This window comes from Mustela nigripes, chromosome 17 (genome assembly GCF_022355385.1).
Source record: "Mustela nigripes isolate SB6536 chromosome 17, MUSNIG.SB6536, whole genome shotgun sequence".
Lineage (NCBI taxonomy): Eukaryota > Metazoa > Chordata > Mammalia > Carnivora > Mustelidae > Mustela > Mustela nigripes.
This window is the reverse complement of record NC_081573.1, coordinates 18,230,322-18,253,669: the sequence shown is the minus strand read 5'-3', so window position 1 is coordinate 18,253,669 and position 23,348 is coordinate 18,230,322. Positions and strand designations below refer to the sequence as shown.

General features: G+C 40.1%; 1 protein-coding gene across 1 annotated transcript in view; it reads left to right on the top strand.

Annotated features, from left to right (window-relative positions):
- The first annotated feature begins 254 nt into the window (after positions 1 to 254).
- Positions 255 to 23,348, top strand: part of UBA2 (ubiquitin like modifier activating enzyme 2) — a 38,512-nt gene continuing 15,418 nt past the window's right edge. Inside the window, exons 1-8 of the mRNA XM_059383289.1 lie at positions 255 to 794; positions 3,088 to 3,171; positions 4,369 to 4,439; positions 6,033 to 6,097; positions 7,457 to 7,557; positions 9,192 to 9,313; positions 17,518 to 17,585; positions 18,038 to 18,159. Of these exons, the coding sequence (XP_059239272.1) occupies positions 657 to 794; positions 3,088 to 3,171; positions 4,369 to 4,439; positions 6,033 to 6,097; positions 7,457 to 7,557; positions 9,192 to 9,313; positions 17,518 to 17,585; positions 18,038 to 18,159 (771 nt within the window). The 5' untranslated portion in view covers positions 255 to 656. The remainder of the gene's footprint in view (positions 795 to 3,087; positions 3,172 to 4,368; positions 4,440 to 6,032; positions 6,098 to 7,456; positions 7,558 to 9,191; positions 9,314 to 17,517; positions 17,586 to 18,037; positions 18,160 to 23,348) is intronic.

The following is a 23,348-nucleotide window of genomic DNA, read 5'->3' as shown; positions in this document are numbered from 1 at the left end:
GCAGGCAGAGAGGCAGGCTGGGGGGGGGGGGGGGGGAAGCAGGCTCCCCACTGAGCAGAGAGCCCGATGTGGGGCTCAATCCCAGGGCTCTGGGATCATGACCCGAGCTAAGGCAGAGGCTTTAACCCACTGAGCCACCCAGGAGCCCCATAAGTGAAAAAAATTTTAAGTACTATTTTACATTTCTTCGATTAAATTTTATGTTTATTGATCATATTGTTCATTTTCTTTGTGAGTGCCTCTTCACATCCTTGGCCTATATTTGTTGCTCGGGTGACATTTGTTTTCTTGTTGATCTGTAAGAGCTCTTTACATACTGGGGCGTGTGTCTTCTAAGGTGTTAGCCTTGGCTCTGAGTTCAAACCCCAGGCTAAAAGGTGGCCCTCAGGTTTCCTAACGCCAGACCGCGGTTCATCGCGCGTCTGTGAAAAACACGACGGGGCTGGAGTAGAGCGGGAGGTGTGTGAGATCCTTCACGCAAAGCCCCACCGGGGCCCAGGATATCCACTCCTCAGGTCCCGGGCGTCGCCCGATCCGCGCCAACTGGCGGCCGTAGTGCGCAGGAACGGAAGTTGGGCCGCCCTTCCCCCACCTGCTTCCGGCCGCGGCTCAGTTCTCGCGCCTCCGCCTCCGCCGCGGCTCGTGGTCGTCCCGCCATGGCACTGTCGCGGGGACTGCCTCGGGAACTGGCCGAGGCCGTGGCCGGGGGCCGGGTGCTGGTGGTGGGTGCGGGCGGCATCGGCTGCGAGCTCCTCAAGAACCTCGTGCTCACCGGCTTCTCCCACATCGACCTGGTGAGGGCCAGGCGTGCGCGCGGGCTGAATGGCGGGCGGTCTTGCCGGGGCCGGGGGCTCGGGCTCCGGAGGTCGGGACCAGAGTTGAGGGGGCGGGGGTGGCGGCAGCAGGCCGGGATGCTCCGGGGTCGTGGCTGTCTGCGGAGAGGGCGCTTCTCGGCGGGGCCTGAGCCTGCCTCGCTGCACGCCCGGTCCGCTCCGGACGCCAGAGAGGCCGCGGGCTGGGGTCTTCCGGGCGTCGCGCCGCGCGGCCGCCCCCTGCCTCCCTGGCAGCGCCAATTTGTGGCGGTTCTGGGCTGTGGAAGCGACCTCGTGTGTTTTCGCTTCAGAGCAGTTCCCCAGCTGTAGTAGGAGGCAGGACGTGATTGTTTGAGTCTCGTGGATGTTGTGACTTCATTTCGGCGGTCTCCCTTCACTCAGAAATACTGGTCCAGAGCAGAGGGTGGCGGTAATAGGAGCCAATACGTCGTGAGCGCTTGTCCCGAGCCCGGCGCAGTTCTGAGCGGTTAACTTGGCGTTAACGCGTCTAATCTTAGCTACCTCTATAAGGTTGCAAACGCCATTTTCATCCCCCCCCCTTTTTTTTTAAACAGACGAGAAGAAAAGTGAGGTTTAGAGGGGTTTTAGTAACTTATTTGGGTCACGAAGCAAGTGGCAGGACTCCTTTGGGACTCGCGCTCCTCTGTTGTGGGTACGATCTGCGTGACTGTCATTGTTATCTCCATAGATTCAGTCACTCTTGTCGTTAAAGATGTCGGTGAGGATTTTAACTTTTGCACTCACGTACAGTGGCTGTAATTTTAAATCATTTCTGTTAAACTTTAGAGATTGGGGATGTAGTAGGAGTTCGGCTGTGAGTTTAAATTGTCTTAAAGCATAGTGGAAGCTCGGAATGGAAAAAAGTGGAAGTGGCAGACTGAGCTAATAGATGAGTGACTGAGGAGGGGGAGAATTCACACTTTTTTTTTTTTTTTTTAAACTGTTAAAAGGTTAGTCTTCCCATCCAGGTCTGTACTGCAGATCCAGATGTGATTGTGCATTGTGCCTTAGCTGGTAACTACTGCTGCATGTTTAAAAGAATAGTTTTGTAATAGAGGAGACAGTGGATTGGGCACCTGAGAAATAAATGCTGACTCTTTTTTATTTGATTCAGCTTTTGTAATAAATGTGGAAAGTACAAATAGAAAATGTTTAGATGGTTATATAATATTTTCCAGAATTCTGATCAAAACTGTTAAGATGTTTTACGATTAGAATGTTCGATTACTTGTCATGTAAATTTATTGAAATGGGATGAAAATCATTACTATTTTCTTCCCTTATGTTTATTTTAAAGCAACAATTAGTTAAAACTTAAAATGTAGGGACGCCTGGGTGGCTCAGTGGGTTAAGCCGCTGCCTTTGGCTCAGGTCATGATCTCAGGGTCCTGGGATCGAGTCCGGCATCGGGCTCTGCTCAGCAGGGAGCCTGCTTCCCTCTCTCTCTCTCTGCCTGCCTCTCCATCTACTTGTGATTTCTCTCTGTCAAATAAATAAATAAAAATCTTTAAAAAAAAAAAAACTTAAAATGTAACACTTTTGAAACCTCATGTAAACATTTCCTTTAACAGCCCTTAGGTAATAATAATTGTAAATGGAATTGTTTGTAGATGAAGACTTGAACTAAAGCAGCAAAAATTCAATAACTGCCAGGTATCATTTAAGAAAAAAAGTCACAGTTGAATCTAATGTAACGGACTTGAAAGAATAATTAGATTGGTAGATAAATGAATTATCTATTTATTTTCAACAGACGCATAATTTTATGCCATTTAGGGAATTTCCAAACATACTTCTCAGGATGATTAAACAACAAAAAATTGGTCCGTCCTTAAAAAATTTTTTTTAAAGATTTTATTTATTTATTTGACAGAGAGATCATAAGTAGACAGAGAGAGGAGGAAGCAGGCTCCCCGAGAAGCAGAGAGCCCAATTCAGGGCTCCATCCCAGGACCCTGAGATCATGACCTGAGCCGAAAGCAGAGGCTTAACCCACTGAGCCACCCAGTCACCCCCTTTCTAAAATATTTTTTGAGAAAGTAACCTCTGAAATTAAATCCCAAGTTTTTAAAAATATGTGTTAAATTATTTTTATCAGCTTAATAATTTTGGTATTACTGGTTGAAAATGAAAAACATTTTTTTCTGCTAATGTAACAAATAGCAAAAGTTTTGGGTTATGGATACTGAGGATAGTGATATTGCTCAAACATACCAGAAAACTTGTGGTTTATCTGGAGTTTATGCACTTGTAGATTGATCTGGATACTATCGATGTCAGCAACCTCAACAGGCAGTTTTTGTTTCAAAAGAAACATGTTGGAAGATCGAAGGCCCAGGTAACTTTATTTTTTTTTAATGCTATTTTTGTTTATTCATTAATATTTCTGCACTTCTTTGAGGGCAGATATCAGATTAATGGGACTCTTCAGTAGGCGGGAGAATATACTCTATACACAACACACACACACACACTCAATATACTCAGTAGGAGGAGAATGTACTCAATACTTGAGAGATTGTGAAGAATAAAGATGTAAAGGACTAAAGACTAAACCCCCCTGTTTTGGTCTGCTGAGGAAATAGTTGTGCTCTACCCAATCCTGTAAATGGTGTCCCATTCATATTTAAGTTTATGATTGTTTCTTAGGATGAGCATTGTTTCAGTGTTCCCTAGAGGTTGACTGCTTTTTATATATGAGGGCTAGAGAAACTACAGCCTATATGCTCTTGTTGCTCTTTTTTCTAAAAGGGTGGCCTTTCCTGAGGTTCTAGCCACCTTGACCTTTCTTTAGTTCCTTGAATGTTTCATCTTGATTCAGGGTCTTAAAGCATCTTTTCATTTTGCTTTTCTCCCAACCTTTTCGGCAAACTCCCACCTTTTTCTCCTTTTTAGTTTTCAAATTTTGGCTTTCTTCTCTAGGGATACAATCTGAATAAACCTTGTAGACTAAGTCAGACCTTCCTATTAAAACAACTTCTACTTTTTCTTGTCTTTAAATTTTTTTTTAACTTATTTAAAAGTAATCTCCACACCCAATGCAGGGTTCAAACTCAAAACCACGAGGTGAGATCCAGAGTAGCATGCTCTTCCGACTGAGCCAGCCAGGCACCCTATAGCTTCTAATTTTTCTAGGTGTGATTTATCATAGTTTGTAGTTTTGTTTATCCACATTGATTAGTGTCACTTTGGCTCACCAAGTTCTTCATGCAGATCCTGGCACATATAAGATACTCAGTAAATGTTGAATGAATGAATGAATCACAGTTACTGCATTTTATATTTTTGTTGAATCTTGCCATTCGTGTAGATGTGTATAAAGGAAGGGGCCAGCTCTCCTGTTATTTTGTAATTATGTGTGTATCTTAATCTTAATGAAGTTTTGTCACATTTTTATATTTCTTTAGTTTTTAATAAATAGGATATGTAAGTAGGTGAAATAAAAGTGTTATGTGCCATAAATAAACTTGAAATATAGAGAGAAATGTTGTAGCTATTTAGTAGATTAATAATTTAGTGTTGTTTGTTTTTCCAGGTTGCCAAAGAAAGTGTACTGCAGTTTTACCCAAAAGCTAATATCATAGCCTACCATGACAGCATCATGAAGTATGTTCTAATTATTATGTTGCAAAATTGTGTTTGTTGTGAATTAAACTTTGAGAGCATTAGGTATTTTATTAGTCAGATACAGGAGTTTGAAGTCAGTCTGCTTTTTTCTTTTCTTTTCCTTTTTTTTTTTTTTTTTTTTTTTTTAAGATTTTACTTATTTGAAAGAGACAGGGAGAGAGGAAACACAAGCAGAGGAAGTGGGAGAGGGAGAAGCAGGGGAGCCCAATGCGGGGCTCTATGCCCAGGACCCTGGGATTGTGGCCTGAGCCAAAGGCAGACACTTAACAACGGAGTCACCTAGGCATCCCATCATTCTGCTTTTTAAAAATGATTTTCCCCTCCTAACTATAGAGAACAAACTGATGATTATCAGAGGGGAGGTTCTTTGGGGGTGGGTGGGTAAAATATGTGATGGGAATTAAGGAGGGCACTGGTGATGAGCACCAGGTGTTGTATGTAAGTGTTGAATCACTGTATAACTAATATTATACTGTATGTTAACTAACTGAAATTTAAATAAAAACTTAGAAAAATGATTTTTCTGGAAAAATTAAAATATGGTTGTGCCCACATAATAAGTTGAGTTTTATTAACAGTTTATACATATGATTTAAATGAGTTCGGTAAGAAGTAAGATATTTTAATACTTTAAATAAATAAGTTACTTGGAAACTTATAAGGGCCTTGTATTTTTGTTTTAAATAAAGATAAACTATGCAAAATCATTATATGTGATGATTCAGACTTCTAAATATATTGGTCTCATTCTGATTGATTTCAGCTCTGGTCTTTTTCAGTTTAAAAGGTTCTTTCCCAAAATAATTTGTTTATTTGGACTTTGACTTCAGTAATATAACACTAGGAATTGTAACAGGGCCATAGTTTTCACCGTTCATAAATACGCTCTGATCTCAGTAAAGATAGAGTAAATATGTAATTTTGGAAGTGTTGAAACAAAGGAACCCTGGGCCTAAATTATCCTTTATAGTTGTCTAACTTATAAGTAAATGATATTAGAAATAATAACTTATTGTTTAAGGTCTGGAGTTAGAGAAAATCTTAGACTTTTTCAGGAAATTTGTATCCATTTTTTTTTTTTTAATTTCTGGATGTTTGCTCTGCAAACCTTGTGGTTCTATAACCCCCATACCCTGTTTTGCTTTCCCAGTGCTGCTAAAAGCAGGGACTCTAGAGGCCTGAACCCTGCCTGATCCTGACCATGTGAGGTGAAGCTAGAGGCCAGGCAGATCCTGGGAATGTGTTTTTTGTATGTTCCCAGGCTGCCCGGGGTAGGCCTGGTGGGACTGGTGAAGTCATGCCATCTTTCTGCCAGTGTGAGATCTTGGTCTTGGGCCCTAGATTGCTGAGCAAAAAGCATGTCTAGTCATAGGGATTAAGGGGAAATGATTTCTTTGAAATCTGCTGTGGAGTTTTGAAGAAGTCAAACCTATTATATGATACAGACCCCTAACATCCAATTATTTTTGCACTGTTACTTTAATATACTTTTTAGGACCCTATATTCTGCTGTGACGATCAGGTGTAAGGCCAGTTGTTTTGGTGACACTTGTTTTTTGTTTTGTTTTGTAGCCCTGACTATAATGTGGAATTTTTTCGACAATTTATATTGGTTATGAATGCTTTAGATAACCGAGGTGAGATTACTTTAATACATTTAATTCCTAAGTATTCCCCCCCCCCAACAAGGCCATTTCCACTTTTAGTGTTTAAAGTATTCCTTATGAGTTACATCTAGAGTGAAGTAAGATTAGGTTTAAAATTTGCCAGTTGATTGTAATTTTAACTAGAACTGGTTTCAGGCAGGAATTTAGCTATCATATACTCTGCTGTTCCATCAAAACGTGTGAACATAGAAGTTGTTAAAATCGCTAAAGAGGGTGACTACATATGGTATGTGGGTGTGTGCTTGTTTCAGAGTATCCCATCACTTAAGCACAGTGTGACTTCCTTCGTTTACGTGGAGATCTAAGAAATATCAGTACCTGTATCTCATATCTCATCTCATCTCAAGACTAGTTAAGTCAGACTCTCAGAATGGCGCCTGATCATCACATTTTTTCAGTTTCCCACGTGATTCTAAAGTGCGATCAAGGCTGTAAAACCACTGTTTTAAGATTGGGGCAAGAGGATGTCAGAGTTAGTATAGCTGCCATGGATCCTGAATTATTTTAGGTATAGGTGGTGCTGTAAGAGAACAGACTGGATTCTGTTTAGATGTACATATTTTAGACCATTTAAAGCTTTCCACAATAGGAGGTAATGTTTCTTCAGTCAAGTGTTGTATAGCCAGTCATTGTTCTACATGTAAAACAACATTTGTGGGGTGGTTTGTAACCATTTTGAGCCAGAAATACAAAAAACAACAACAACAACAACAACAAAACACAAAGTAGCATGAGGAAGGGTCAGAATGACTTTTTTGGGGTAAGATTTTATTTATTTGAGAGAGTGCACATGAGTGAGGGGCGAGGGCCAGAAAAAGAGAACATCTCAAGTGGCCCTGCGCTGAGCATGGAGCCCAAAGAGCCTAATCGCACCACACTGAGATCACCTGAGCCAAAGTCAAGAGTCGGGTACTCAACTGGCTGAGCTACCCAGGTGGCCCAGATTGACTTTTAACTAGACTCTTTATTTCCCTTGTCTTAACCTGCCTTAACGGTTCAAAGTTGATATTCCACATTCTTCATCTACTTCCATTTGTTACATGATATTTTATTAGAATAATAGTAAGGACTCAGAATACATTGAAACAATGTTGTAACCAAGATTAATAGAGTAGGCACATCAATGGAATAAATTTGTGATATAAATTCCTTATGTTTGCAATTTGCTAGTGAATGTCTCTTAAGTATAATAGTTTTATTACTCTGGTCATAGCTATAAGAAAATTGCATAACAAATTTAAAAAAATAGTTTGGGTAAATGTTATCCTAATTGAAGTAACTGATTTTTTTTCCCCCATAAACCCCTGCTAACTAGTATTTTTCTTCTAGCTGCCCGCAACCATGTTAATAGGATGTGTCTGGCAGCTGATGTACCTCTTATTGAGAGTGGAACTGCTGGTTACCTTGGGCAAGTAACTACCATCAAAAAGGTAAAGTAAGTTTTTTATTTTTACTTCCCAGATATTTATTTGGGACCTTAAGGAGGGAAGACATAAACTTTGAATTTATATGATACAGGCTGGTCATCATCCAAAATGTGGGGATTTTTGTGCTCTGATAAAACTTAGATACTATAAAGGTGATACAAAGAATATAGTTTTCTTTTGTTTTTGTTTTTTAACTCTGTGCTACTTGGCTTCTATAGCTTATATATTAAAATTACTAGAATGGTAAGCATAATAACATTGCCTTTTTAAATTCTTGATAGCTATGAGACTATATGTCATGCTATAGTTGATGGATGATAAAACCACCTTTTGCAACTTATTATCTAAAGTATGGACTTAATAGACCTGAAGAATACTTTGGAAATTTTTGGTATAGTTGTGAAATACTTCAAGCGTTTAGAAGAAACTAGAGGATAATAGAGCAAGTAAGGACCTGTGGACTCATAACCCAGTTTCATAAAATTCAGCATTGTGATTTTTATTCTTTTGGTTCTTTAGGAAATTAAACCAGATACATTTGAAGAGTCATTTTGCAGGTTTTGAAACCAAAAGTCGAATTAAACTCCACTTAAAATTTGTGACTCTTGTCCATTATTTGGCAGTTTACCCATGTTGGAAATTGTGGCACTGCTGCTTTTGTTTTAGGTGATAAATACTACTCTTGGAAGATTATTTAGTATCCTTTTACAAAGACTGTTATAAATATCTGTGTATTAAATTTCGTTAGATCAGTGGAGTCCTTCAGAGTCCGTTCATAGGTCACAGTAGTAGTTCTCTTTTTCACTGTGATTTGAGGGATGGCTACCCCCAAGAAGGCTTACTAAAAGGACACCAGAAATGGTATTGTGGAGAAAATCCTCATCTGCTGCCATTTATATTAAAACGATTGGCAGGTTTTGGTTCTTTAACCATTATTAGAAAGATATTGCTCGTTAACCTGATCCTAAGGTACTAGTATGTATTAAGACTGAGGTTAAAAATTGCTGAAATGAGGAATGTTCATTTGATGGTTTTGAAAATTTTTCTTAGGTGCCTCAAGGATTTCTTACGTTGCAAATTAAAATGTAACCCTAGCTCTACAAAATGAAGAGTATTTTGTTTGGTAATATCTAGGATTTTTCTGTGTATCTAGGTGGTTCTTGAAATTACTACTTTTAGTTTTCTTAATGTTTAGGGGATTATAAGGAAAGGCTGTGAATGATAATTAAATAACTGGGGTCCACACCTTTGAGAGAATTGGTTAGAAAGCTGTTGTTTGTCTGTCTAGTAGTTTTTCTTTTGTTTAGTGTGATTAAGGTAAACTTCTTGTGTTTGATACTCAGGTGCAGTGTGGTTTTGTTTTGTTTTTTGTTTTGGGCTTGTTGAAAGTGTTGTTTACTGGGCCAGGAGTCAGGAATCCTGGCTTAGAATTAGCTGTCAGTGTGATCGATTCAGTTCACTTTTGTTATAGTTCCTTGTTGATAATGTAAGAATTTTGGAGTCACTGATATTGTAAAATTTCCTTGACAGTTAGAATGTAGATGAATGAATATTTATGATGATACTATTTTATAATGTTGAAAAACCACCATCATGGTGGTTTTTTTAAATACTTTTCTCATATTCTGACTTTGCAGGGTGTAACTGAGTGTTATGAATGTCATCCCAAACCTACCCAGAGAACTTTTCCTGGCTGTACAATTCGTAACACACCTTCTGAACCTATTCATTGCATCGTTTGGGCAAAGTATTTGTTCAAGTAAGAGTGTATATATTTCCTGGTGTATTTTTAGTACTGATAATGGGAAATGAGGTCATTTTTATTTATATATTTTAGAGTATACCTAGGAGGAATTTTAATTAATTAATTTTTTAAAAAGGTTTTATTTCTTTATTTGACAGAGAGAGATCACAAGTAGGTAGAGAGAGGGGGAAGCAGGTTCCCTGCTGAGCAGAGAGCCTTATGCGGGGCTCGATCCCAAGGACCCTGACATCATGACCTGAGCTGAAGGCAGAGGCCCGACCCACTGAGCCACCAGGCACCCGAGGAATATTTTTTTAAATATGGGAAAGAGACTTTCCGTTAACTTTCTCGTAATATATTTTTTTAAGATTTATTTATTTATTTGACAGAGAAATCATAAGTAGGGAGAGAGGCAGGCAGAGAGAGACACAGGGAAGCAGGCTCCCTCCTGAGCAGAGTGCCCAATGAGGGCACGATCCCAGGACCCTGAGACCATGACCTGAGCCTCGTGCAGAGGCTTAACCCACTGAACCGCCCAGGCGCCCATCTTGTAATATTTCTTGGGCTCAATTCAGCCAGCAATGCATGCATGTCTGATATATACCATGGACTATTTAGACTTGGGAAGCCAGATACTGGAGACAGACATATAACTAAATTCAGATCTATATAACTGAATTCAAATCTGTGTATTTGGAACTATGAAAATATACTTAGAAGTAATTTAATGGTTAAAGTTAAAAATAAGTTAAAAATATTTTGTAATGGTAATATTTTTAATGGAAGTTAAAAATACCTTGTAATGGTAATGAAAATAACTGCATGTGAAACTTGGATGCATGGAATGTGGCAGTTGGAAGAAAGGTTGTAGGCTTACACACATGAAGAAAGATGGGCATTAACGAGCTAAGGACCCAACTTAAATAGAAAAAGGATAAACTCTGAGGAAATAAGTGGGAAGGATATACTTGAGGTAAGAGGAAAAAAATACTTCGTTGAGTTCAGTCAAGAAAAGGAGAGAGAAATAACAAACTGGGGAATGTAATCTCAGCACAGATTTAAATGATAGTAAAGAACAAACGGATGATAATAAAAAGATGGTGCTTGTATACAGAGATTTTTAATGATCTGGATAAATTTTTTTTTATTTACTTTTTTTTATTTTAGGGAGAGGGAAAGAATCTCAAGCAGACTCTGGGTTATAATGCAGAACTTGATAGGGGGCTGATCTCATGAAATGACTCACGAAATCACAACCTGAATTGAAACTCCAGAGTTGGATCCTTAACTGACTGCGTCACCCAGGCGCTTCTGGATAAATTCATTTGGGGGGGGGGGGGACCTGACTTAAAAAGAAGAAAGCCTGGGGCGCCTGGGTGGCTCAGTGGGTTAAAGCCTCTGCTTTCGGCTCAGGTCATGATCCCAAAGTCTTGGGATTGAGCCCCGCGCATCGGGCTCTCTGCTCAGCAGGGAGCCTGCTTCCTCCTCTCTCTCTCTGCCTCTCTGCCTACTTGTGATCTATGTCTGTCAAATAAATAAATAAAATCTTTAAGAAAAAAAAAAAAAAAGAAGAAAGCCTGAACAGTACTATATCGTAGGGGAATTTAATAAGTGGTTTAAATTCTGAATAATATACCAAACCTATATAAATTTACTGGTGATTTCCACTAAACTTGCAAGTACTGTATCATTATAATGTTAAGTAAATTGTCCTGGAGACATTTTAACGACACTTAAATACTTCTTAGGTTGTATTGTGCTGTTGTGTCTCTTATCATGAACCACTTAAGGCCATTAATGGAATAAAAGGTGAATTTCAAGACTTTTTTTTTTTTTTTAATAATTTATTGATTTGAGAGAGCACACATGTTCATGCTTAGCCCTATTAGAATGTGGGAAGGAGCAGAGGGGTAAAAGGAGAGAAACAGATTGCTCATGATTTCTCAGAGCCCAAGCAGCTCAGTCTCGTGACTCTGAGATTATGACCCTGAGTGGAAATCAAGAGTTAGACATTTAACTGATTGAGCCACCCAGGCACCCCTCATGATAAAAATTTTCTTCTTCTTTTTTTTTAATTGCTGGCGCGAGAGAGCACAAGCAGGGATAGACAAAGGGAGGGAAAAGCAGGCTCCCCACAGAGCAAGGAGCTAGATGTGGGACTTGATCCCAGGACCCTGGGATCATGACCCAAGCCGAAGGCAGGCACTCAGCTAACTGTGCCACCAAGGCATCCCAAAAATTCTTAATAAAATAAGAACATTTTATCAACCTGGTAAAAGATACTTAAAAACCTGCAACAAACATTGGTTTTCTTTATTTTTTGATTAAGATATAATGTATATACACTCAGAAAAGTACCATACAATGGTATAACAATGAAATTTCATTAAAAATGCACTTTGTGGGACGCCTGGGTGGCTCAGTTGGTTAAGCGGCTGCCTTCGGCTCAGGTCATGATCCCAGCGTCCTGGGATCGAGTCCCACATCGGGCTCCTTGCTCAGCAGGGAGCCTGCTTCTCCCTCTGCCTCTGCCTGCCATTCTGTCTGCCTGTGCTCGCTCTTTCCCCCTCTCTCTCTCTGATAAAAAAATAAAATCTTAAAAAAAAAAAAAAAATGCACTTTGTAGGGCACCTGGGTGGCTTTTTTTTTTTTTTTTTTTTTTTTCTGCCGGGTCATGGTTTCAGGGTCCGGGGTTCGACCCCCCCCCCCCCCCATCGGGCTCTGCTTAGCGGAGAGCCTGCTTCCCCCTCTCCCTCTGCCTGCCTCTCTGCCTACTTCTGATCTCTCTCTTTCAAATAAATAAAACTTTTTTTTTTTTTTAAATACACTTTTGGGGCGCCTGGGTGGCTCAGTGGGTTAGTAAGCCTTTTGCCTTTGGCTCAGGTCATGATCTCCGGGTCCTGGAATTGAGCCTTGTATCGGGCTCTCTGTTCAGCGTAGAGCCTGCTTCCTCCTCTCTCTCTGCCATCCTCTCTGCCTACTTGTGATCTCTGTCAAATAAATAAATAAAATCTTTAGGAAAACCACATTTTGTAAATTATTTGGCAAACGGTTTTTCTTTTTAACAGAGTTACAGTTTCAAATTTATAGAAATACTGAGATGATAATACAGTGTTCCCATCCAGTTACTCTTTCATAATTGTTTGTGTGACACTAACATAAAGTAATTAATGAACCACTATTGATACCCTATTTTTTTTTTTGTAAGATTTTATTTATTGGACACAGAGATCACAAGTAGGCAGAGAGGCAGGCAGGCAGAGACCGGGAAGCAGGCTCCCCACTGAGCACAGAGCCCAATGCGGGGCTCGATACCAGGACGCTGAGCTGAGATCATGACCCAAACTGAGGGCAGAAGCTTAATCTACTGAGCCACCCAGGTGCCCCAGTTGATACCTTATTTATTAACTAAAGTCCGTAGTTTATTCAGAGAGTCCTTTGTTTTTACCCCACGTCCCTTTTCTGTTCCTTGATACTGTGTTACCATTAATTGTCTGTCATATATCTTTAGGCCTCCTTTGGCCTCTGATGGTTTCTTAGACTTTCCTCCTTTTTTATGACCTGATAATTTTGAGGAGTGCTGGTCAGGTATTTTGTAGGATGCCCCACTAGGGAAATTTTTTCATCATGTTAATGCTGTTATTATGAGCTATTAGGAGGGAAATCACAGAGGTTGATAAATTTCTGTTTTCATCACATCATATGAAGAGTAAATATGTTACTGACATGATTTATAACTGTTAGTGTTGGCCTTGGTCACTTAACTAAGGTAGTGCTTGTCAGGTTTCTTCAGGATAGTTACTCTCCCCACCTTCCCGCTTTTACACTGTACCATGCACTTTGGAGGGAAGTCACTGCAGCTCACACCTAAGGAATGGGAACAGTGTTCTATTTCCTTGAGGGCTGAGTATCTACATAATTAGAGTTTTCTACCTAGAAAGTTTGTCTCTTCTCACCTGTCTGTTGACATATTCATCATTTATATCCGCATGCATTCATATTGAATACATTTTATACTTTGGGTTAAGTCCAATAGTATATTTTGTTGCTTAGATTGTTCTAGCTTTGGCCACTGGGAGCTCTTTCGGTTAGCTCTATGCTTTTAGACATGCTGCCATCACATGCTGCCATCAACGTGGGTGGAGGTGTTTGGGGAGCAGTTCCTTGCTTTCTGGTACTAAATGTTCCAGGCTCATTATGTTATTTCCTGCTATAGACTCAGACCTTTCTCCAAGGAGCCCTGATACCTTTTACTGGCATTAGAAACCAAGATATGAATGCTTGGCATGCAAGGTGTCATATCTTTTGGGCCCTCTTAGCCAACAGAGCAAAAATATATCTATACTAATCTGTATATGTACACAAATTTGTAAACATATCTGTATATTAAGCTAAACATGAATTCATACTGGTTATGCTTATTCATACTGGTTATTCATGCTGGTCTAGCTCTAATCCATTATAATCATTCTAGCTTTCTCCCCTTGCTTTTCTGTACAGTCCCACACTCAGTCAGAAACTTCCACTATTTGCCATCCATATACAATACAAGCATTACTTTTAAATATTTTTGAAAGTTTTTTTTGTTTATTTGAGAGAGCATGCACACAAGTGGGGAGAGGGGCAGAGGGAGAAGACGATCTCTGCTGAGCCTGACACAGGGCTCTATCTCAGGATAGAGCCTAGGATCACGACCCAAGCTGAAGGCAGATGCCCAACCACTTGAGCCACCCAGGTGCACCAATATAAGCATTATTTATTTATTTATTTATTTATAAATTTTATTTTTTGAACAGAGGTGCTGTTCATTTGTTTGTTTGTTTATTTGACAGAGAAATTACAAGTAGGCAGAGAGAGAGGGTGAAGCAGGCTTCCTGTTGAGCAGAGAGCCCGATGTGGGGCTCGATCCCAGGATGTGAGATCATGACTTGAGGCGAAGGCAGAGGCCTAACCCACTGAGCCACCCAGGCACCCCTATAAGCATTATTTTTAATGATAAAAGTTACACGTCATCCCCTTTGAAATCAGAGCTGGCATGAGGATGCCCGTTATTGCTGCTGCTTGTAATGACGTTCCTAGCCCACACAATAAGACAAAATGGAAATATAGGAGAAGAGATGAGAAAAAAGAAACATCACTCTTCATGTACAGTATAGTTACTTGTATAAAAAGCTCCAAAGAACCTATAGACAGATTATTAGAAATGATGACAGTTTAGCAGCATGGCTGTACATTTCTATATGCAGCCTCAGGCAGTTAGGAAGTATAAAAATAGATAACTCATTATAAAATTATATAATTAACCATTAAAGATAACTAAATATAAAGCATCTAAAAACATGAAGTACCTGATACTCTCAGGTACTTATAAATCTTGATTTATAAGACCCAATATGTAAAATTATAGTAAACTATTGGAACATAAAAAGGAGGATAAAATAAGAGTAAATAATGTATTTGTGGATTGGAAGTGTTAATATTGTGTATGTGTCATTTGTCTTCAAGTTGATCTATAGATTCAAATGCAGTTCCAATTAAAATCTCATCGGTGGGGGCGCTTGGTTGGCTCAGTGGGTTAAAGCCTCTGCCTTCAGCTCAGATCATGATCGTAGGATCTTAGGATCAAGCCCCGCATTAGGCTTGAGCAGAGAGCCTGCCCGCTACCTGCCCCCCGCAACCACCCACCTGCCTCTCTGCCCACTTGTGATCTCTGTCCAAAAAAAAAAAATCAGTGTTTGTACTGGAACTTGTTCAGCTGATAATAAAATTTATATATATTCCTGGAAACGAATAGGTTGAAGTGACTTGTTCGGATAGATGTCAAGGTTTGAAATAAGCTAAAAGGAGGGCGCCTGGGTGGCTCAGTGGGTTAAGCCGCTGCCTTTGGCTCAGGTCATGATCTCAGGGTCCTGGGATCGAGTCCCGCATCGGGCTCTTTGCTCAGCAGGGAGCCTGCTTCCTTCTCTCTCTCTCTGCCTGCCTCTCTGCCTACTTGTGATCTCTGTCTGTCAAATAAATAAAAAATCTTAAAAAAAAAAAAAAAAAAAGAAATAAGCTAAAAGGAACTTACAGCGTGTTGCTGGTATAGAGATAGGAAAACAGACCATTAGGACAATGCAGAGCTCATGACCAAGGTTGGGTAAGAGATCCCAAATGAAAGAAGGAATTAATTAAAGGTAGAACAATTCATAATCAATGTGGAAAAAGCATTCTCTACTTTAAATAATATATAGGGCGCCTGGGTGGCTCAGTGGTTTAAGCCTCTGCCTTCGGCTCAGGTCATGATCTCAGGGTCCTGAGATCAAGTCCCGCATCAGGCTCTCTGCTTGACAGAGAGCCTGCTTCCTCCTCTCTCCCTCTCTGCCTGCCTCTCCCTACTTGTGATCTCTGTCAAATGAATAAATAAAATCTTAAAAAATATATATTTATATATAAAAATTAAGTCCAGATGGATTAAGTACTTAGATGTCAACAGAAAAAATCTTTCTAATAAAGGGAAGAATCTTCAGGGAACAATGTCTCAAGACACAAAGTGCTAACCATAAAAGAAAGGGTTGAGGCATTCAAATTAATTAAATACTTCTTGTCAAAAGACATTATGAGGAAATATTTGCAGCATAAAGTCAACTAAAAAATTATGATCTTAGGGGTGCCTGGGTGATTCATACGTTAAGCCTCAGCCTTCGGTTCAGGTCATGATCCCAGGGTCCTGGGATCAAGCCCCCTTATCAGGCTCCCTCCTCTGCGGGAAGCCTGCTTCTCCCTCTCCCACTCCCCCTGCTTCTGTTCCCTCTCTCGCTGTGACCCTCTCTGTCAAATAAATACATAAAATCTTTAAAAAATAAAATAAATTATGATCTTAGAATATATTCATCAAGAAATAGACAGCCTGACAAAATAATATGAACAGGCATTTTTTCACTTAGAGGGAAACCCTCATGGTAATAAGCAAATGAAGAAATGTTTAACTTCATGACTAACATGAAAAGTTAATAATAAAATCACAAGATACTATTTTATACTCAGTAATTTGGCCAAACGTTAAGTCTAGAGAGGAAGTGAATGGATAGGAGCTCTTTACATGCCTTTGTGAGGGTGAAAATTGGCACAGTGACTGGGAAACAAGTGGGCATTTTCTTGTAGGGTATATTAGGAGTTTTGAAAAGCTTTGAGATGATAGCTTTTCCTTTTTTTTTTTTAACTGTAAAGGATTCCTTTGAAAAGTACTTACAAGTACTTGTAAGTCAAGTACTTGAGGAAAGGTGGAACATTATATTCCTATAAGTGTTATTAAATAGTTTTTAGGATAACTAGATTAACAAAAGAGAATTCCTGCTTAATACATTGTTTCTGAAGGCCTTTTCATAGTGAAGAGATATATTACCATGGAATGAACATCTTAACTCACTTATTTTTAAACCTAGGTGAGCATCTAGCACATAGCAGATGTGTAATAATGTTTTTTTAATAGCTAGCTGCAGGTGTACTTCACAAGTATCATCTGGCATTGGAATGTTGTCCAAGTAAAATGAAAAGGCTGCTCACCTATGTCTTTCTTTTTCTTTTCAAGATTTTATTTAATTTATTTATTTAAAGTTTTTTAAATTTATTTATTTGACAGAGATCACAAGTAGGCAGAAATGCAGGCGGGGGGTGGGTGGGGGGGAGCAGGCTCCCTACCAAGCAGAGAGCCCGATGTGGGGCTCAATCCCAGGACCCAGAGATCACGACCGGAGCCAAAGGCAGAGGCTTTAACCCACTGAGCCACCCAGACACCCCTCACCTATGTCTTGATCAAAGATTTTAACATAGAAATTTGCAGAGCCTAGATGATAGGAATGAATATAGGTGTACAGAAATTTAGCCTGCCGGGGCGCCTGGGTGGCTCAGTGGGTTAAAGCCTCTGCCTTCGGCTCAGGTCATGATCCCAGGGTCCTGGGATCCAGCTCCGCATCGGGCTCTCTGCTCAGCAGGGAGCCTGCTTCCTCCTCTCTCTCTGCCTGTCTCTCTGCCTCCTTGTGATCTCTGTCTGTCAAATAAATAAATAAAATCTTAAAAAAAAAAAGAAAGAAAGAAATTTAGCCTGCCAATTGCTTATTCCTCATTCCTCCTAAGGATTTGGAATATTCTAAATTAGTTGTTCTGAGGGGAAGTAGGAAAAGTAAGTATTTGTTCAGAATATTTTGTTGAACATAAATTATTTATTACTTTTATTATAGCCAGTTGTTTGGGGAAGAAGATGCTGATCAAGAAGTGTCCCCTGACAGAGCTGACCCTGAAGCTTCCTGTGAGTAGACTGGGATATGTTCTCTTATTTAATGAGAACTGCCTTTGTTTTGTTAACTTAATATTAGTAGCATAAGAGGAGAAAAAAATAATTGCTGTTTTGTGTTAGACAGTATGTGTTTAAGATGGGTTATTTCATCTTAAAAACAATGTTTTAAAAAAGTGAGTGGTTCCATTTAATGGTGAGGACAAGGTGCAGAAATTTCACAGATGTAAATAGTGCAGAGAGTTGTTTCCAGATCTGATTATAGGTCCATATTTTGAACTGTTCTACACTTGGCCTTCAGAAATTGAGGTAGAAAAAGATGATGAGCATATTATTCTTTATTTTTGAACTCTGAATGTGTCTTGTGCAGGTGACTTCCACGAATGACTTTTTTTCCCCCCGAAAGTAGATGAGAGCTTAGTTCTACATTTATTATAGCTGAGAATGAAACAGTGTTTGTTTTGTAGGGGAACCAATGGAAGCTGAAGCCAGAGCCAGAGCATCTAATGAAGATGGTGACATTAAACGTATTTCCACTAAGGAATGGGCTAAATCAACTGGATATGATCCAGTTAAACTTTTTACCAAGGTTGTATTTACTTTTTTATAATTATGGATAGATTATTCTGTTTGTTTTAAAATAGTACATGAAACACATGCTTTTTATGCCTAATGCTGTCTTAACAAGTTGATTGATGTCATCAGGGTAAGCAGGTTTTGGAATTTTAAAGATTTGAAAGAGCAAGTGAGCAGGAGAGAGAGCATGAGCCTGGGGATGGGGAGAAGCAGACTTCCCTCTTAAGCAGGGAGCCCATGTGTGGCTTGATCCCAGGGCCCTGGGATCATGGCCTCAGCCGAAGGCAGTGGCTTATTAACCAGCTGAGCTGTGCACGAACCCCTAGGTTTTAAAATTCTAATACTCAGGCTAAATCAATATAGCATCTTTATAGGAATTAAAATAGAGGGGCCCACTTAATACACTCTTGGTTGGCTTTCCTTCCCTCACTTACACTGAACTTCTTGGTTTTCCTTTGGTTCCTGCTGTTTCTCGTCTTACATTCCTTTCCTGCTCAGATTTCTTGGGAGTTTGACATGTACTGAATTACTCTTGAATTCCTAATCCTCTCATTCTTGGTTGACTCCATGTTTGTTAATATGTATTCTGTATGTATGTCTTACTTGCCTGCTGAATATTTCTAGAGAAATCTACAAGATTTTTAAAAAAAATTTATTTATTTATTTGACAGACAAAGAACACAAGTAGGCAGAGAGAGAGGAGGAAGCAGGCTCTCCATGGAGCACAGAGACTGATGCAGGGCTCGATCCCAGGACCCTGGGATCATGACCTGAGCTGAGGGCAGAGGCTTTAACCCACTGAGCCACCCAGGCGCCTCACGAACTTTTTTTTCATTTGGGAAAGTTTTTAATCTATTCCGAATAATAGCTTTGCTGGATAAAGTATTGGCCACAGGTTTCTCCCATTCAGCTCCTGGAATATATTATGTAATTGCCTTCTGGCTTGAAAATTTTCTCCTGAAAAATCTCCTGCTGGCATTAAGGGGTTTCCTTTGTAAGCTACTATCTTCATTTTTTCTTGCTGCTTTAAAATTTTTTTCTTTATCACCATATTTTACCAATTTAATTTTTTTGTACCTTTGTTTTCAAACAGTATTTTCTCTCTGCTCTCTTGATTTTTTTCGTGGCTCCTGTCTGCTTTCCAACATGCATAGGTCCCAGTGTCCTAACCAAATGGCCTACTACTCCCTCCAGTTTATGTTTCCTCTCCTTTCCTTAGTGAAAAGAGATGTCACACGTTGACTCTTAAAACCTGTTGCATTTATTTCCTTGTTACAGTCTTTTAGAAAACAGATTTTGGTTATGCTTAAAATGTACTTAGTTATGTTATGCATAGTGAAAGTATTTTCCAAACTTGTGTCCATATTCCTCTTCCCATTCTAGTCTGAGCAACATTTGAATGCCAGCATTATCTGAAGCACATCTCCAGTCTGTTCAGTAGGTAACTAAGCATCTGTTATGTGCTGGTCACCACTCTGACAGGAGATACAGTAGTGAATAAGATAGAAAATTGGGTCCCAGCTCTTTGTAGGTGACTTGTAGTTTAGAGGAAAAGTCAAACATGGAACATGTAATATCAAATTCAGAGTATTACGGCATTAAGATCCGATGTATTGGAACCCTTTTTAATACTAAGTAGACTTAACATTGTTAGTAGACATTGTTTTCATATCTAGTATGAGGGTTCAAAAGAGGCGTTCCCAGAGGAAGTGACATTTCAACTGAAGACTTTAAAGAATTGGGGTGGGGATAAGAATGCTACATATACAAAGAAGGTCTCAGGTCGGAAAACTGAAATAATTCCCATCTAAGGGGAGAGTGGGAAGAGGACTAGAAACACAACCTGAGGCCACACCAGGCAAGACTTTTTAGGTCATGACAAGGATGCTATGGCAAGGCAGTGGGAAGCCATTAAAAGGTGGTCTATAGGGTCAAATACAGAGGGTATGCTGTGCACCATTCTAGGACCCTGATATTCCTGTTGTAATCAATATGGGATGGTACCTTCTAAAGTTGTACAATGCTAGAATAATCTGAAGTACAACCTATCTGCATTCCCAGTGGAGGGTGGAGAAAAAGTAGGTTTGTTTAAGGCACTGGGTAGCTCAGTTGATTAAGTGTCCAACTCTCTTTTTTTTTTTAAAGAAAAAAAATTATTTATGAGAGAACGCACAAGCAAGGGAAGCAGCAGTCAGAGGGAGAGGCAGGCTCGCTCCACATTGAGTAGGGAGCCCTATGTGGACTTGATCCCAGGATGATGTTGGGATCATGACCTAAGCTTGATTGAGGCAGATGCTTAACCAACTGAGCTACCCAGGCATTCCCCCCACTTCTTTTTCTTTTCTTTTTTTTTTTTTTAAGATTTTTTATTTATTTATTTGACAGAACAGGCAGGGGTAGCTATAGGCAGAGGGAGGGAGAGAGAGAGAAGCAGGCTCCTGCTGAGCAAGGAGCACGATGCAGGGCTCAATCCCAGGACCCTGGGATCACGACCTGGGCCAAAGGCAGCTGCTTAACCACTAAGCCACGTGGGAGCCCCAAGTGTCCAACTCTTGATTTTGGCTCAGGTCATGATCTCAGGGTTGTGAGATTGAGCCCCACATTTGGCTCCATGCTCATGGGGGAGTCTGTTTAAGATCTGATCTCCCCTGCCCCTCCATGCTCAGGCGTGCTCGCTCGCTCGCTCGCTCACGCTCTCTCTCTCACTCTTTCTCTGAAATAAGCAAATAAAATCTTTTTTAAGAAGAAAGGGTGGCTGGGTGGCTCAGTGGATTAAGCCTCTGCCTTCAGCTCAGGGCATGATCTCAGGGTCCTGGGATCGAGCCCTGCATCGGGCTCTCTGCTTGGCAGGGAGCCTGCTTCCTTCTCTCTCTCTCTCTGCCTGCCTCTCTGCCTGTTTGTGATCTCTCTCTGTCAAATAAATAAATAAAATCTCTTTAAAAAAGAGAAAGAAAGACTTAGGAACGGGAATGATACCTGGTTTCCTGCTGGGCAGGAAATTAATAAGGTGCCATTCTCTGAGGTAGGTAAGAGGAAGCAGGTGTGTTGTGTAGGGATTAGAGGATGGAATAAGGCAATAGAATCAATTTGAGGTTCCTGTAGAATATTAGAGTAAGGACAGGTAATCCTAAAGGCAAGCAGAGAAGTTTGGATGGATTTGTAGGCCTAAGAGAAAAGAGCATGAAGATTGTTTGTTTAGTACAGAATTCTGAGGGATTCCCAGTATTTAATAATTAGATAAAGGGCATGGAGCTTCTGCATCGAAAACCATGCTAATTCTCCATTGCCTGGGAGTTTTTTTAGCCAAGCGCTTAAGGTCCTCTGTAAAATGTGTCTAACCACATTTGTTGCCCAAATCATACTGAAGTCATTTCTTTACCTATGTACCCATTTCAGACGTTACCATTTCCTTGAACTCTTTCCTTATTCCTCAGAACAAAATTCCTGTTAGTACTCAAAGTTATGTGATATTCACACTAAACTTATATTCTATTTGTATATTTGGCTGGTTTTCCAAATTTTTTTTTTTTTAAAGATTTTTATTTATTTATTTGACAGATCACAAGTAGGCAGAGAGGCAGGCAGAAGGAGAGGAGGAGGAAGCAGGCTCCCCACTGAGCAGAGAGCCCGCCCGATGCGGGGCTCGATCCCAGGACCCTGGGATCATGACCCGAGCCGAAGGCAGAGGCTTCAACCCACTGAGCCACTCAGGCGCCCCTGGTTTTCCAAATATTTAAGGAAGCTTCATAAATACTGATTGAATTGAATATATTTTGATAGGAATAGTTCAAATTTGGGGGACACCTGGGTGGCTCAGTCAATTAAGCAGCTGACTCTTGATTACAGCTCAGGTCATGCTCTCTGGATTGTGGTATTGAGTCCTGCATTGGGCACTGGGCTCATTGGGATATCTGCTTGGGATTTTCTCTCTCCTTCTGCCCCTCCCCCGCTCATGCTCACTCTCACTCTCTTTTTAAAATAAATAAAATCTTTTAAAAAAAGAAATGGTCCCGAGTTTTTTTATTAAGCCAAATTTATGTTCATAGCTGATATATAAAATAAGCTATTTTGACTAAATAAACTGACAGAAAATACAGCTGAGGAAGAAGTAAATACTAAAATCATCTGAAATTCTATAATAGGATAGTGCACATGATTTTCTCAACTACATATAGTAATGCTTATAACATGTTTTTATCTAGAGCAGGCTCCACTCCAGGACAGAGCTTGACTTAGGGCTCCATCTCATGACCCTGAGATCATGACCTGAACTGAAATCAAGAGTTGGACATTTGACTGACTGAGCTGCCCAGGCACCCCATAACACTTTTGAAAAAGAAATTGTTTTGGTTTTGGGATTTTTGAGGGGGCAGACCACATTTCAAAGATGTTACAGGTGGTTAAATCCTGGTTTTGAGAGCAGTACTTTTAACGTGTGTATGCTTGTGGTGCCTGGATGGCATCTGCCTTCATGATCCCAGAGTCCTGGAATCATGTCCCATGTCGGGCTCCCAGCTCAATGGGAAGCCTGCTTCTCCCTCTGCCCCTCCTCCCTGCTCGTGCTCTCTCTCTCATGCTCTCTCAGATAAATAAATAAAATAAAATTTTATGTTTTATTGCTACACCTGTGAACTCGACAATATTGCTAACTGGTATCTCTAGGCTCTGATTTTACTCAGTTCTTGTGGAACTGGTATATGTTTATTTACCTTCTTGATTGGCATGATTTTGGTTCAGATTGATCTTTGGAACTTTGGGTATGCTTTGGGGTGGTAACTTAGGAGGGCAGGGACCATGAGCACTATTCAGGGTTCCTTTACTCCGTTTTTCTCAGCATTTCTGCTTTCACTGTTTCAGATACAGATATTCTGTGTAAAATTTCTTTTATTAGTTTTACGTTTTGTGGGTTATTCTTTTGGAGATTGTTAGTCTACTGGTACAGGACATTAAATCAGAAGATTTTATGGTGTAATATTTGTAGTAAATCAGCAGTGAAACTTTGTTTTATCAGCATAGGGACTGTAGGATTTGTGGGATTTTATCTTTTTTTTTTTTTTTTAAAGATTTATTTATTTTGACAGAGAGAAATCACAAGTAGACAGAGAGGCAGCCAGAGAGAGAGAGAGAGTAGCAAGCTCCCTGCTGAGCAGAGAGCCCGATGCGGGACTCGATCCCAGGACCCTGAGATCATGACCTGAGCCG